Source organism: Camelus ferus, chromosome 22, assembly GCF_009834535.1.
Source record: "Camelus ferus isolate YT-003-E chromosome 22, BCGSAC_Cfer_1.0, whole genome shotgun sequence".
In the NCBI taxonomy this organism is placed as follows: domain Eukaryota; kingdom Metazoa; phylum Chordata; class Mammalia; order Artiodactyla; family Camelidae; genus Camelus; species Camelus ferus.
This window is the reverse complement of record NC_045717.1, coordinates 9,656,486-9,672,570: the sequence shown is the minus strand read 5'-3', so window position 1 is coordinate 9,672,570 and position 16,085 is coordinate 9,656,486. Positions and strand designations below refer to the sequence as shown.

Sequence of the window (16,085 nt, the reverse complement as noted above, 5' to 3'; positions counted from 1 at the left end):
GAGTGGAGCTGACAGTTGTCCCGCTGTGAGCTGAGCGGTTCAGTACTCAGGGCTTAGATGCCACAGGGCTCGGGTTCAAATCACACCTATTCCACTTACCAGCTGAATGTTACTTCAGCTCCTTGAGCCTCGATGTCTTCATCTGCGAACAGGGAGAATAATATACCCACATCCATAAAACTGATGCCTGGCACACAGCAAGGGCGTAAGAAAAGTTAGCCACGGCCGCTATTGTTCTAATGGCAAAATGGCCCGACACCCACTTCCTGAGCGCCTCCCAGCTTCCTGCCTCCTTTGTACCGACAACACCCTATCAAGGTTGATTTGATCACCCCCTCCCCATAGAGAGATCCTGGCTGAGAGCACATGCTTGATTTGATAAGCCACTGCCCCAACTATAAGCCTTGTCAGTCTGGGCAAAATTCTCAACACCCTTCTGCCTCAGTCTTTTCATCCATAAAATGGGAATGATAACAGTACCCACCCCGAGGTTTATCATCAAGGGTAAACAAGATAACGCATACAAAGTGCTCAGCAGAGTTTTGGCCACTGAGTCAGTACATCAGAAACACGTTAGTTTTTAATTCTAGCTAAGGAAAGTGAAGCTCAGAGAGGGCGTCTGCTTATGAGTTGTAGTGCGGGGATTTGAACCCTGACGGGAATGAATCTCTCAGGGGCCCTGGACAGGGCGACCTTTACCCTGTTCCTAAGCCCCCAGCTAGGCTGCCGCTCTCAGGCTGCCTGGCTGTGGGCTCTGGAGTTCAGTCACAAGGTTCATTGGAAGCCGTTTGCTGGGGGGCTGCCTGGGACTCAGGAAGGGAAGTGAGTCCGGACCCTCCTTCCCTCGTTTGCTGCAGCCGAGGGGACGGAGTGTGACCAGTGCCCTAACCGCCACCTCCCGGACCCCCCTCGCCACTCCCCCTCGCAGAAGGCTGTTCTTCACGAGAGAGTCCTCCCTCTTTGTTCTAGCACATGCTGCACATCTGCCGATCGATACGACATCTTATCCTCTAAAACATTCATAGTGTCTGCTTCCTGGGATTCCGGTGGCCACGTGCCGCGTGCAGCCTGCCTCGCCTCCCCTTTGTAGTTGGTAGTCTTGTGGACCTGCCTCCTCTTTAACGGGACTGCCGGGTGCTATTCTTGAAAGAAAGACAAATATTGTGTGGGTTGTCAACACTGAATGACAAGCTTCAGGGGCGGCTGGAGAGAAAGATTTGTTCAGGTGTATGTGTACGGATAGTGGTGATGTGTTTTGCTATCACAAAAGCTCTTAAAATCCTAGCCCATGATTTATTTGCGGAATAAAACCTACGGATATTATCATTCTCTAAAGGTATTTTGATCACATGGGTCCTTTTTTGGAGAAAGAAAGGCTTTTATTTTATTTCTTTCCTGGGAAAAAGAGCAGCAGGAAAGGAGTAGTCTAGGCTGGGAAATGATGCTTTGTCTGACGAATGGCTGCAGGTGTGTGTTTATTGGCCCGAGGAGGAGCTGGCTCGGTGGACGGTGGGATGCCCGGCCAGCATCACCTGACCTCCAAGGTACATTCCCGGAGACTCCACACCAGAAACAGAAAGTGGCTGTGAGCGCACGTCTGTCTCGCGTATCGATCTGCCTGGTGATGCCGGGAGCCAGGGGGCCTTGTTAGAGGTCACCTGAGCACATGAGACACCACACACCCACAGTGTCAACAGTTGCCACCTGCAGTGAGCCTGCCGCAGCAGCAGGTGCGAGGGGAAAATGGGGGTAGGGATGACACCAGCTTGGGGACCCGGCATATCCTGAAGTGGCAAGGAGCCCCATTTGTTTCCTCCAAACACAAGGGTTGATTAATCTCACACCACTTCCCTGTACCATCCTGAGCCTGTCAGGAGAACAGATTAATGCGCTGGCCCCTCTGTGTGGTTTCTTCTTGTCTTGAGAACACAGTGCTGTCTGGTCCCAGAGCTGCCTCATGCACCTGTCACCTTGTCCTCACGGCAGACGTGCGGGAGGGGCCAGGAAGCCTCCTAGCTCTCATGAGACTAGAATCAGGAAGGCATAGACAAAACGCATGCTGAGGACCATTTTAGGCACCATGGCCAGAAGATGAGAGAACACAGGTAGAGGAAAAGGCAGGTGCATTTCTCCAAAGCCCCTCTCACTTCCCGTGGTCCTGCCGGGATTCTAGCGTCGCATCTCCAAGTCATCCTTCCTCTTCTGTGTAATTCCCGGGCCATGAACTCTGCTACCATTGTGGCAGCTGCACAGCAGAAGTTGGATTCAGGCAAGTGAGTTTTCAGAGCATTCTTGGGAGATAGGTGCACAAAAGGGATTTGTGGGTGTAACTTTCCTGCAGTGCTTTGAAAATTTATTCCATTCAGTGTATTGCAGTACAGTGGGGTGAAAATAAAAGAAATCACTTCACCAAGGCGGTTTGAAAGGGTTTTTTTTTTTTTTAACTCCTTCAAGATTTAAATTTCTTAAACTCCTTTAAGATTTAAGGCATCTCCGAGAATGGTATCCCTCGTGGCTTTGTTTGCATCTCTTCTTTTAGGCCGAAGGTCATTTTGGCACTGGCAGCCTCCCTAAAAAACGATGTTATTAACACATGGCAGCAGGCCCCCTCCTCTCTAAGGAAGAAGCACTGTACTTGGCTGTGTCCCCGAAGGATGACAAGCAAACTCACGAAGGAAAAACTCTCCCAAGCTATTGATGGTTAGCCAGCCTGACTAAATTGAAGTTGCCAAACGGCTTTGGTTTCCATTAACCATGGCAATTCCTTTAAGCTAAATAGCAAACTGAGTTTTTGTTTTTATTTTTTATTGAAGTTTAGTCAGTTACAATGTGTCCATTTCTGGTGCACAGTGCAATGTCCCAGTCATGCCTACACACATACATTTGTTTTCATATTCTTTTTCATTAAAGATTATTACAAGATACTGAATATAGTTCCCTGTGCTAGACAGAAGAAATTTGTTTCTTTAATCTATTTTTGTATATAGTGGCTAACATTTGCAGATCTCAAACTCCCAAATGTATCCCCTCCCACCCCCTTTCCCCCGGTAACCATAAGATTGTTTACTATGTCTGTGAGTCTGTTTCTATTTTGTAGATGTAGTGTCCTCTTTTTTTTTTTTTTTTCTTTTTTTTAGATTCCACATATGGGTGATAGCATGGTATTTTTCTTTCTCTTTCTGGCTTACTTCACTCAGAATGACAATCTCCAGGGCCATCCATGTTGCTGCAGGTGGCATTATTTTATTGTTTATTTTATGGCTGACTAGTGTCCCACTGTATAAATACACCACAACTTCTTTTTCCAGTCGTCTGGCAATTCCTTTAAGCTAAGCAGCAAACTGGGTTTTATATTTATAGAGGACTAATGACTGCTTACAAAGGGAGTCTGTTCCCGGGTGAGCCTCGATCATATTTAGGAAGTGGTGCTGTAACTTACCTGCCTTGTTCTGTCCTGCCTAAGTAGCGGTTCCTTTAAAGAACTTGCGGGGCCGGTGAGGACTTGCAGTGAGTCACTAGCAGGAGAGCGTGGCATGGACGGTGCAGGTCCACGTATCTAGGTCTGAATCCCAGATCGCCCATTTACTGGCCGTGTGATCTTGGGCAAGTCACTTACCCTCCCTAAGCCTCAATTTCCTCATCTAGAAGATGTAGATTAAATGATCATCTCGCCGGGTGAGAATGAAGATAAGTGAGCTTTCATCCTCTTTGGAACCCTCCAGTGTCATCCCATCTCACCCAAATACCAGGCAGAGTCCCCCTCCAAGGGCCCCCATGCCCCACCCCCAAGCTCTCCCAGCACCCCCTCTCTCCTCTTCCCCTAACTTCACTTGAACCTGAAATGCTCATCCCCAGATGTCAGCACAAATTGCTTTCTGACTTCCATCAGGCTTTGGCTCAAATGTTCCCCATCACAGACATCATTGACCAGTAAACAAGGAAACTTTCAGTCCCTCCCCACCCCACCCCCACACCCCAGCATTCCCAAGCCCTGTTCTCTAGTTCTCACGGACATGTTTCATTTCTGTTTCCCACTAGAACGTAAGTTCCATGACAGCAAGGAGCTTATCTTGTTTAACTGCTCTGTTCCTGGGCCTCGGACACACCCACACACTGTAGGTGCTCAGTAAATATCTCCTGAATGATAAATGATGAATAAATGATGCAAATAATGTAATTAGCCCAGTACCTGGCACAGTGCCAAAATAAATATTCCTCATCGCCTGGAATCTATTGAGTGTAGATTCATTTCCACGTGTTAAATTTCACTACCAGTTTCACAAGTGCCCTTTGCAGATTACCTGTGCAAGTTCAGGGTTAGCGTTGGTGCCTTTGAGCCCTGATCATTCCAGCTGTGGTTCTTCCTCTCCCCTGGGCAGTGGCCCTTTCGGAATTGAGTACATTTCCCACGGGAGCCCTGGTGTTGACTAAACTGGCTGGCGTGGAGGCAGGGAGACCCAGCCCTGACCCTTCCCATCTTCCCATCTGGACCCTGAAGGCGCTCTGCCATCATTTCTAGGGCCCTGGTGAGTCTGAGCACAGGCTGAGCCAGGAGGCCCAGTGAGCCTGGCTCTCTTCTCTACTCCCTAAGCTCTGCTGGCCTGAAGTCTTTCATTTTCAGAGGGAAAGCCCAGTCTCTTCACCCGGTTGTGTATCGACAAGCCTGATCTTTCAAGATACCCCCTGTTCCTGGAGGCCTGCTCAGCAAACAGAGAACACCCGTGGCCCCGGTGTTTGCCCTCCTTGACAGGCAGGAGCTGAGCAGCTCTCTGGGGAGCGTGGCTGACGTATCGATTGGCCCTCTTGTCAAGTTGATTCTTGGCCAGCCGGTGAGCACGGAAGGTTCTCCGTGGCACCCAGCAGGGCCCACACACCCCCTAATTACTATTTCAGGCAACCCTCGTTCCGAGCTGCCACTTTCAGGGCCTACAATCTCCCATCTTACGGTTGCTGGAGGATCCCGTGCCTGCCGCGAACCCCTCTCTCTTACATTTGCTTTGACTCCCCTGAGCATTTCCGTCAAAACCTATCTGGCACAAAAACAGGCAACTTGAGTAAGAAAACATCACCCTAACTCCACGTAGGTCTGTTTATTATTCCTGCTGAAATCTGGGATCTGTGTGTGGTCTGTCCATGCGGCCTTGGTTCATTTTCCACACTCAATGAAAGTTTTCTCCAATTAGCCAGAGGGATGTTTTCAGAGTTTGGCTGCCTATCGTGTGTTTAGTGGCTGATTTCCCAGCTGCACCTGGAGTACACGGACTTCCCCTGGGAGCCTTCCCCTGCTCCAGCCCTGCTGACCCGTGGAGCCCCTTGTTGCATCTGAGGGTCTCTCTGGAGCGGAGCCTGTCAAATCATGATAAATCGTGCATTTTGGCTGTCGGTGGGGGGTGACGGAGAGGGTCTCCCAAACTCATTTCACATCTGACCCTCAGATGGTCTGAATAGGGCCTTTTGGGACGAGCTGCTGGAGCAGTTGTAGGGAGTGGACGAGGGGACCACCCCATTGATCCAGATGTTTGGAAGGAAACGATGAGGCCAAATCTTGAGCTAAAAAAGTAGTAACTCTGGCTACTCTGAGTCTGATTCTGAGAGCAGATCACAATTGGAAATACTATGACATAATGTTTAAAGAGCTATTTACTGTTATTGTTTATAGAGACAAATGTCGTGGCCCTAAATCTGTGCTCACTCTTCCTGACTGGGTTTTTAAAAGGCTGCTGACCCTATAAATAAATGACTCTAAGAAATGCACAGACGCCTAGTGTATAAGAATGGAATTTCTCACTCGCCGTACACGTGAATGTATCAGTCAAGATTGGCTTAGGCATGCTGCTGTAACAAAGAGCCCCAAACCCTCAGTGGCTTAAGCAGTAACAGTTCCTTCATCCACTCATTTTGTATTCTGTCACTGGTCAGCCATGGCTCTGGGCTGGGCTATCTTTACTCCAGACCCAGGCTGACCGTGTGGCAGAGGAAAATAGGTATGCAGAGTTGTGTGGTGAATTCAACACAGTGAGGAACTGTCACCCTCGTCGGGAAGGGGTGCTGACCCTACAAAATGGTCATTCACCAGCCACAGGGAGATGATCATGAGGTGCAAGAAAGAGACCAGGTTTGCTGGGACCCCATTGCAAACCAGAATTTGAAACCAGGTCACTGTGAAATATGGGGCAGCCGACCACCTCCCGCTGTAATCCCCCTCAGATTTCCAAAGTCCCCCTGTGGTCAGACTTCACAGTCAACAGCTTCCTCATTTGTGAAATGGCCATGATGCTAGCACCCACTCCGACGTGAGCTGTGAGTCTACAGGTAGTATCTGTGGACTGTCTACCCCCGTGCTGGCCATCAAAGGGGTCCGAGGACTGGCAGCAGGCATCGATCATCCTGATCGTCGAAAAGCTTCTCTTTGCAGACCCACCCGTATTGTTGTCAGCACTTCTCATTCCATCCTTTACATCTTTGTATTATTTTTTTTTTAATCTATGAGTGTAGTGTCCTCCAATCCAGCCCCTCAAATCCGTCCCCATGTGTCATTACCTAGTCCACTGCACACTTGCAGAGTGCCTTCTACATTTGAGTATGTCTGTATGCTCTGCTCGATCTTCGGGGGCAGCAGGTGCCCAGCCTCCCTCTGGCCCTGAGTAGCCATTATCCTACCTGTAAAGGGAAACCTTTACCAAAGGTAAAGGGGGAGATTGACAGAGAGACTGATTTCTCAGCCTCCGCCATCAAGCAAATCAGTAGCAGAATAAGAGAAAGAGTTCTCATTAGTCAGAAAACTCATTTACTCCACAGCTCCCCTGGGTCTTCATCCTAAGGATAACTTAGCCCATCCCTACAGGCAGAAAGATATTCTCATTTTCCTACTCAAGTAAGAGAGCAGGAATAGCTGACCAAGAAAAAAAAAAAAAAGCACAAAGAAAAGCCTATTTCAGCCTCTCTCCCCACCCCAGAAAAAAACAAGAGAGAAGGTGGTTATACCCCCAATATAGTTCTCACTTATTTACGTAACATTCAACTCAACAGCAGAAAATATGCCCAAACTTGAGTTTCATTTTTGCTGCATCGCTCCTGCTGGGAGGCCGGAGCTTGTGCTCCACGGATCTGGCTTTTCCCCTTTCCCCACCTCCATCTCACTTTCTTATTTTCCTTTTCACTTCTGGGAGTTGTCTGAGAAGATACTTGGATCCTCTGACCCAAAGCCTTCTCACCCCATCTGTAGTTTTCTTGTTTTCAGAATACTTTTTTTATATATATAAAGAGATGCTATGGAACCCAGAACAAAAAGCAGGGATGGGCAGGCGTCTTTGCAAACCGAGAGACCACAGTTTTGTGGGCGCCCTCTGTACGTGCAGTAAGATTGGGGTGTTGCTTGCTTGCTAATCTCCCTAAGCTGACGGTTGCAGTATGTTCTGTACCTTAGGGTTTCCAGGATTCTTTTTTGCTTTTCTTTTTTTTAACAGAGGTACTGGGGATTGAACCTGGGACCTTGCGCATGCTAAGCATGTGCTGTATCACTAAGCTGTACCCCCTTCCCTGTTTTGCACCTTGGAATGACAAGACTGAGTACTAGGAGAGGCGAGCAGTGTTGACAAGAGTTTTCATGTTGATGGGACACGGGGAAGTTGTCACCTTCGCTGATGGACCCACCGCTTCCTTCTCTAGATGTACAAATCAAAGCTTTGTTAGGTCTGGGCCCCAGCTGCACCTGCCACACCTGCCTGTGTCTCTCTTAAAACACAGAGACCCTCCTTGAAAGAACCGTATCTCCAGTGCAGCAGCAACGTGGCTCACGGCAAGCCCCAATAACCCAATAGTAATTTTTAAAATCATTTAATAATAGCTAATTCCTTGGCTCCCTTCACCTGGTAATTACAAATCAGAAGTTATCGTTATCTGGAAGCTGCCACGATTAGTTCTCATTTCCTGACCTCTGTACAGTGAAAATATGTCATTATTTGAGGCAGTAGAATCTGGTCTCTTCAAGTAAGTGACCTACCTGTAACAGATAAACTACAGGAGAAAATTAGGTGTTACCTTGACAGAAAGTGTACAGTAAATGTCACTTTTATTAACATGTCTCATCTCAGAGTTGGAGCAGTGGCCCTTGCATTTCGGAGTAATATGTAGAAAGAAAACTTGGTTCTAAGATGTGGGTGTGTGTAAGAAAAAAAGCAGACATACTCACCGGGCCATCTCGCCACCTTCACCCGTAGCCATCAGTCTGAGCTGTAAGATTTGAAGGTGGGATTTTAACCTAATAGAATGCACCCTGGCTTTAGGTGGTGGTAGGCACGCTGAATTCATTTCTATGTGAACAATTTCCTAAGCATTGTTAATTGCGTTCCCTGTGGTTAATTGTTGCTCCCATCCCCACGTTGTATTCAGAACCTTTCGCTGTCAACAGCCCTTTACCTCCTGCAGCGCTGGAGACGTAGCCAGGGCATCAGCCTGTGTCCGGCTGAAATGCCAGACAGACACAGGGTGGTTATTGTTTGGATGAGAAATGCGCAGGGGAAGGAACGCCTTTTTTTTTCGCCAAGGAAGCATTTCTTAGCTGTGGACTTTGACAGAAAGCAGGTGTGTGGGATTTGCCTTTCATTCCATGCAGGAAAAACAGCTCACCAAGAACCTTCAGGCATAGAGGTAGATCGAGTTTGCTCGACTAATTGGGACGTGGGGAGTTGGCACCAGCAGAGTGACAAGGAGGACCAGAAGGAAGTTTGTGTCTGGAGGTTTGAGGTGTACATGGAAATACAGCAAGAATTCTGCAGATGTGCATGTTTGATCAGCAGAGAAGAGGCAGTGCTTCAGAACTTTCCGTCTCATTCTGTGCCTCGATGAAGTGTGAGGGTGGAGCAGGTGTGGGCCGGAGGGAGGGGGAGATGGAGAGAGAAGGACTCATAATCGTATTATTTCCAGAAAAGGATTCCATCCCACCGCCACCCCCGAGCTTTTCCCACCATGGGCTGAAAGGTGTTTGCTTGAATAGAAAAATATTTTTAAAGTCTGAAATAGAGAGGTGGGCTTTATCCTGGGTTAGTGCACCTGCAGACACTGGGGCTGCACTGGCATTTCTGTGCAGGTAATATTCTTGTCTGAACCAGACCAGCAGGCTGGTCCCATTTGGGTAGCCTCGAATTGAAACAGATTCACATTTTGAGTAGTTTCGGGAAAATCATCCTTGCCAATGCCCCCTGTCTATAAGCCAGTCTATAAACAGTAGCTCCAAAGGGGCATTTTCCCTTTTTTGGTGGCACCATTTGGAAGGTCTGGGCTGTGTTTCCTCCTCCCTCCTCTGCCGGCCGCCTCGGATCCTGTCCCCAGGAGGCTGTGAAAGCCACACTGGGAGAGGAGACCTAACCCCCCCCCCCCCCCCCCCCGCAACTTGCTTTCTGTATTTAGCTCATCCCTGAGACCTAGGGCAAGCTGGTTTTTGAACTGCAGCTTCCTTAAAAGGTAGTCGCTTGGAAAAGGCACCTCGCCCTCCCCCTGACATTTGCATTGCTGAATTACCTATTCATATTTTCATTACTTTCTCTCTCCCGCAGCAATGCATCTGCTCGGACTCAATTGGCAACTCCAGCCGGCAGATGGACACACCTTTAACAATGGGATAAGGACCGGCTTACCAGGAAACGATGATGTGGCGACAATGCCATCTGGAGGCAAAGGTGAGGTTACAGCTGCTGCTTCCCCTCTTAAGGTCACAGGAAAGAAAATTCAGCGCTCCCGCCAGCTGGTTCTGGTAAATCTGGGAAGGTATGCAAAAAAAAAAAAAAAAAAGAAGAAGAAGAAAAAGAGGGCGGAAAAGCACCTCCTTTCCTAGGTGTCCCCGTTAAAAGCTGTCTGCTGTTCCTGTCTGTGAACTGGGTTTGGCTGGAGCCACTCGGAGCTGGCACGGCGCCCGCCTGGAGCAGTGTGCATACCTCTGCTATCTGCAGTGACTGGCACGGTCTGGAGCTGCTTGAAAGCATCTCAAGGCCTGGGCAGAAGCAGCAGGAACAGCAGCAGCTGGAAAAGGTCCTGCCTGATGGAGAAAGCTGAGAGCAGCAGGCGGCGCGTGCCACTAGGCTCGAGCCCGCTCCCGAGCGGAGAAACGCAGCCTCCCCGGGGAGGAAGCACCGCCTGGCCCGCCTGGCATCAAAGAGAAAGACCCTGGGCCGTGCCGCTTTGGGGGAACAGAGAAAGGAGCTGGGGCAACTCGGGAACAAAGCTTCTCTTCTTGGAACAGTCATGGGGGCCAGAGAAACGCTTACTGAAACAATCAGGCAACTATTTTTGCAGGGGGGTGAAAAATAGGTGCTAACAAGATGCCAAGGAGAAGTAGAGAAAACAGAACCGTGAGGAGGTGAGGACGTGGGGCAGTTCAAAGTCAGCAGCAGCCAGTGGCACCGCTAGGCTGGCCGGCGTGCAGCCCGGAGGCTTGGTTCAGGATGGGAATGACAGACGGAGAGATCATATGCAAGGGTTTCTCCAAACACAGAATTTTTCTGCCTCTTAGCACACTGGGCAGTTCACCCCCACGTTTCTTAGTGTCTTAAAACAGCCCACAGGTATATTTCAACAATGGGAAAGGAAACACTTACCGGGCATCTATTGTGTGCCAGGGTTGGTTGACCTTATGTAACTTCAATAACTCTAAAGGGAGAAAAATTATCTCGGAGAAACTGCAGCCCAGGACGTTTCCGAAACTTACCTGAAATCAGACAAGTAGGCGGCTACAAATTTGAACTCGGTTTCTGTGCCCAGCGCATCTTTGGGGGAGCTGGTGGGGGTTTCCTGGATCAGGCATTTTCCGCAGAGAAGATTCCAGAATCATCTTCCTGTAGAGGTACAGATTACTCATCCCTGACATGCTAACGTCGCTTAAATTATTCTCTCCAGAGCTGTCCTCATGCTTCAAGTGTGACTTTTTCGTCTTTTGATCCAGTCCTTAAGGATTGCTCTACTCATCTGTCCTCATCATGACGCTAAATTACCTTTAAGTAAGCATGAAAAGGTTTTATCTGAGGATGAAATTATATGCTTTCCATTATCCAGTGACTGAAACTAGACCTGAAGATGAAAAGTATATTCTGCCCTAACTGACCAAAGAGCCAGGAGCCAAATTTGTGGGTCTCAGATTTGCAGTCTGCTCGCCTCTAGGGCTTGACACTCCCCGTCAATGTCACTTGAGTTTCCCTCACTCCGGGGGGCTCTCAGCTGGGCTGGTTTTGTCCCCTAGGGGACATCCAGCAATGTCGGGAGACTTTTTGGATTGTCACAATTAGAAGAGGATGCAACTGGCTTCGAGCAGGGAGAAGCTGAGATGTAGTTAAACATCCTGCAAGGCACAGGGGAGCCTCCTACAGCAAAGGATTATCCTGTCCCGAATGTCCACAGCGTTGCCCTTTGAGAAGCACTTTTAGCGGTCTCCCCTATGTTCGGTCCACAAAGGTCCTTTATTCTGCAAATCAGCAGCCCGTCCATTGAGAAAAAATGCAGAATACACATTTGGAAGTGAACATGCATCTTCTGTGCACAGGGGTTTATTTTATGTGTATGTACACACTAAGGCTATGTACAAAGACTTTTTAAATAGCATTCTTCACAAAAGGGAATCACCGATAAGCATTACCTTCCATAAACTAAGGTCAGCCACTCCTTTTGTTTGTGATTAAGCTTCATTTCCGACCCCCACCCCAACTTCAGCATCCCACACCAGCAGGACAGAAGTCCTAACTAAGAGAATGTCATCTCAAAATTCACAAAGAAACAGACTCCAGGCTGTCTTTGGAAAGAGCAGAATTTTTTCCCCTCAGATGCAACACGCTTTTGAAAATGTTGTGTTAAGTCCTAGAACATCACGCACAATAGAATATTTTCCAAGTGAGCGATGAGACAGAAAAATGGTTGCCAAATCATTGCCCAGTGAATTTCGTCACTAGAAAAAAGTGTGAGAATTTACAGTTGCTTAAAGTTGAAATAAAACTCAGAGCATCTTTCTGAACACCAAAGTGATACTCTAACTGAAGACACCAGATCTCTTCTGAAGTTGTGAAGTTCAGTTTTAAGAACAACTAGAAAGGTTTTGGTTTTCTGCGCACCTACATGACTCTTTTTAAAGAAAATGACCTTAGGTTTGAATTTCTTTACCCGGTGACCTACCTCCTCCCCACTCCCCCATTCTATACATTTAGATAACCCGAATCAATTCCAATCGACTACTTTTCCAGTGTTTCAAAGAGACAATCAAGATATATTGGCAATAAGTTAATTAAATAATACCCCCTCCATTTTCCCGTGCTATGCGATAATCCTTCACTCCGATAATGTTTTAATCAAGATACACCACACGTTGCCAGGGAGGTTAATCTTATTAAGCAATTACTGGGTGAATATCCAGCAGAAGCAAATTAAAATGTAAGCAAAACATGGGCATGTGAGTCCCATCTAAGATGGCACATCGATAGAGATTTCATTACCTGGTCTTTAGGAGTGTTTACGCTGCTCAGATTTGGAAAGGAGTCCAATAGACAGGGCAGCCTACACGCTCTGATGTTAGTGGGAACAAAGCACTTGATTAATTAGTTGGGAGAATATATGTTCTTTGGCCTTTGTCTTCCCTTTTCCATTTGTTGTTGTTCATGACTTTTTTCTTCCCCTCCATCCTCTCTTTCAATTAAACCTTAACGTGGTGGATTTGGTTGTCGGGTTTCCCATCCAGGAAGGGGAGCCCGCAGACCGCCAGGATCACTCACCATCTCCAGTGTGTTTCTATGTTAAAAGGAATGAACTCATACATCTTCATTACAAGAGCACGGAGCACATTTTCTATAGATCTGGGATTAGAGCAGCCTTGAGAACGAAGATTCAATACAATGTTCTGACCTGGTCAGATAACATAAGGGAATCCGGTTTGATTGGCTAGACCTAGAGTCAGTGGATACAAGAACTTTTAAAGGGCACATCATCTCTAGCCAATTTGTGCACTGGTCCTAAGAGTGAAATCCCAAGTAGAATTTCGTGGATCATTCTCAAAACGTATCACTCATTTTACATTCAAGGTGACCTCTACATCTGGGGTCAGCTAACGACATCTTCTGGACTAAATCAGGCCAGTTGCCTGTCTTTGCAAATAAAGTTTTATTGGAGCACAGCCACGTTCATTCATTGTCCGGGGTGCTTTTGCTCTACAGCAGCAGAGCTGAGTGGGTACACGGCCCACAAAGCCTAAAGTATTTACTGTCTGGCCCTTTACGGAAAAAGTTGGCTGACAGCTCTTGATCGTGTGCAAACCGTTGCTACTTTTCTTGGACTTGCCTGTAACTACAGATGATTGGCGACTAGGGAGAAATACTAGACTCGTAATACCAGTTTTTCCTTCTTGACCAAGAGTTGGGTATAATATATTCTTGGTAACTTTGCATTGACAGATCCTCTGTAACAGAGTGGCTGGACACAAACGCCAGCTCCGTCACTTGGCAGCTGTGTGAATGTCAGTAGGTCATTTGTCCTCCCTCGGCCTCTGATTGGTCATCTGCAAAATGGTACCCCCTCCTTCATGAGCTTCCTGTCCAGCATGAATGAGACGGTGCTTACAGAACACAGTGTGTGGTATCGGGCACTTAATAAGAGATCCATGAATATTCGTAGTCGTCACGGGCATCATCCTAACATCTCTCAGTCGGTCCATTTAACGAGCCTCCACGGGCTGCCACTTCTGATGAGATGCTGTATTTTCCAAACTCGAAGGCTGCCTTTAGAATGTCAAGCCAGATAACTCTGCCCCTTCCTCTTTGTCCTTTACCTTCAAAGAATTAAGTAAAACCCCAGTGAAGACTTCTCCTCCAACATGTGTGTGATGAGGTCAGGGGATACAGGACTTCCCATCCAAAAGGACCAATGTGCAGAAACGAGCTGGCCTGCTCCTCGCAGCATTATTTGTCTCACTGCAGCTTGAGTTCCATCACTGCCAGCCTGTCTGTTTTAAGCCCCACCATTCTCGGTTTATAACTCAGCTGTAAACATTTATTTGTGCCTGGAGCACATTTCTTTCCTACCCTTTGAAAAAAAAAAAAATCAGGATTTCCAGATGGTATGCAAGTTGGAAAAAAATGGCAGAGACTGTTATTCTGTTTAGAAACATGTTTTTCTACACTTGCCCTTTCAGCAAAAACTTCATAATGATTTTACTAGTTGGCTTAATGTACGGTACTAGGAGCCAGATTAGCAGGGAGGTTGGTAATTCTTCCTCTGGCTCTCGTCAGCCTCTCAGTGAACACAGCCCAGGGTTTCAAAATGATCACTTCCCTGCATGGGGCTTTTTCAAAGTCGGTGAAGTTCCCAGAAGGACAAGGGGTCATTATGTTAGAGCCAAACATTACAATACTGCACGTCTGCTGGCAAGTACCCCACCAGCCTACGTACCAGAGCGACCACTCCCTTAATTTTCGAAGCCATGCTATTCTGCCATTGTTACAGATGGGTACCACTTCAGTGCATCACACTGGTGGATTTCAGCTCCTGATTGCCACCCACACCCCGCTCCAAGTGGCATACTTTCTGTTGTACCTGGCATCACCATGGCTTGAGGTGGTATTAATAATGAGGTCATAATTTACTACCTGCTGCATTCACCCTGGCTGGCATCAGCATGCTTCTCTCTCAGAGAGACCCTCACACCCAGAAGTTGGTCCCTGTGATTCGCGTGGATATACGTCTCTTTGCATCTCTTGTACTTAGCCCAGAGTCCGAAATGCAGTAGCATATTGGTTACACGTGTGGGTTTCAGAATCCGTCAGACGTGGCTTTTGTTCCCAGCTCCACCCCTTAAGAGCTGTGTAGCCGTAAGGCAAGTCACTGTTTCGGTCCTTTCATCCGAAAAGCAGGAAAAATAAAAAATGATAAAGGAATCAGGAGATTACATGGTAAGCAGTGACCACTGAGTAAACTTCAGCTGTATAAATAATGCTGATCAGCTGAACTGCATGCTGATGGAGACGTACGTTCACCTGGACAGTCAGATGTACAAATATCTGTTAACACTCTGAGTGGCAGAGAGTTGGCCATTTTTATCTAAGGTGACAAATCGAGGTTTCAAAAGATGTAAAGGCCACGGGTAGTCCTGAGTGCTGGAGGATTTTATAGAAATCACCGTTGCTGCGTGATGTTGTGAATACCGTCACAGGCGCCGTGGACGCGCGGGATGGACGTCTGTTCCCCTAGAGTAGGCAGCCAACAGCAGGCTGCTGGTGTCTCAGCCGAGCTCTAGTGAATCCGATTTCCTTCAGAGAGTCTTTTCGCCTATCTCTTGGTTAAACAGAACCCGCAGATGGTTGTCCTGATTCCCAAATAAATGGAAACGAGGTGTAATGACTGAAGCAATCTTCTGAATTCAACTTTATTTGCAATAGATAAAACTATGTGAGGCAGAATAATCTGCAAGGCAGATTTATGCCAAGGTGCCTCCAGAGTTCAGTTTAAGTTTGGGAAGTATTAATACGAGGCTTCATTTCCCCGGTATGACTCTGAGTCCATTCTCTTTATCACTTGTTTGGGGAGTAGTCTCGCTGTTTCGGTAAATGAATTATGGCAACATTTTCTGAAATGATTAGCTTCTAATGGGGCTGTGGAAGGCTGTCGTTTTGCTCGACATCAGTCTTATTTAACTGGTTGGAATTTTAGGTGCATGTTTCTGAAATAGGCAAGCGCTTCACATTTCCATGATCAATCTTCCGTGGAGTTATAGAGGTGAACCGTCCTGTAAAATTGATCATTAGAGTGCTACCTCTGAAATCCCCGAAATCTCATCTCAGGCTGGAAATGAACCAGCCAGAACCACTGTGTCTTAAGCATCTGCTTCTTAGGGCAAAACCATCATCATCTCCACCTTTCACTGGGCAGCTCATAGATAGGGAGAGAAGTTAGACGTGGGAGCCCCAGCTCTGGGAGATGGACGCTGGACTCTATCCTGCTGGTCAGGACAGCCATGCTCAGTCATTACCTATAACCCAAGCACAGTGGCCAGATTCTCGCAGAGTGGTTACCGAATGGTGTTAAATTCCTCTCTTCTTGATCCCTTGGCTATAAAATGTTAG

The 16,085-nt window shown here is 47.4% G+C and overlaps 1 protein-coding gene across 7 annotated transcripts in view; it reads left to right on the top strand.

Annotated features, from left to right (window-relative positions):
* Positions 1-16,085, top strand: part of TENM2 (teneurin transmembrane protein 2) — an 892,554-nt gene that overhangs the window by 685,180 nt on the left and 191,289 nt on the right. For all 7 annotated transcript variants that reach the window (XM_032465127.1, XM_032465128.1, XM_032465131.1 and 4 more), the window contains one exon: positions 9,555-9,677. In XM_032465127.1, the coding sequence (XP_032321018.1) occupies positions 9,555-9,677 (123 nt within the window). The remainder of the gene's footprint in view (positions 1-9,554; positions 9,678-16,085) is intronic.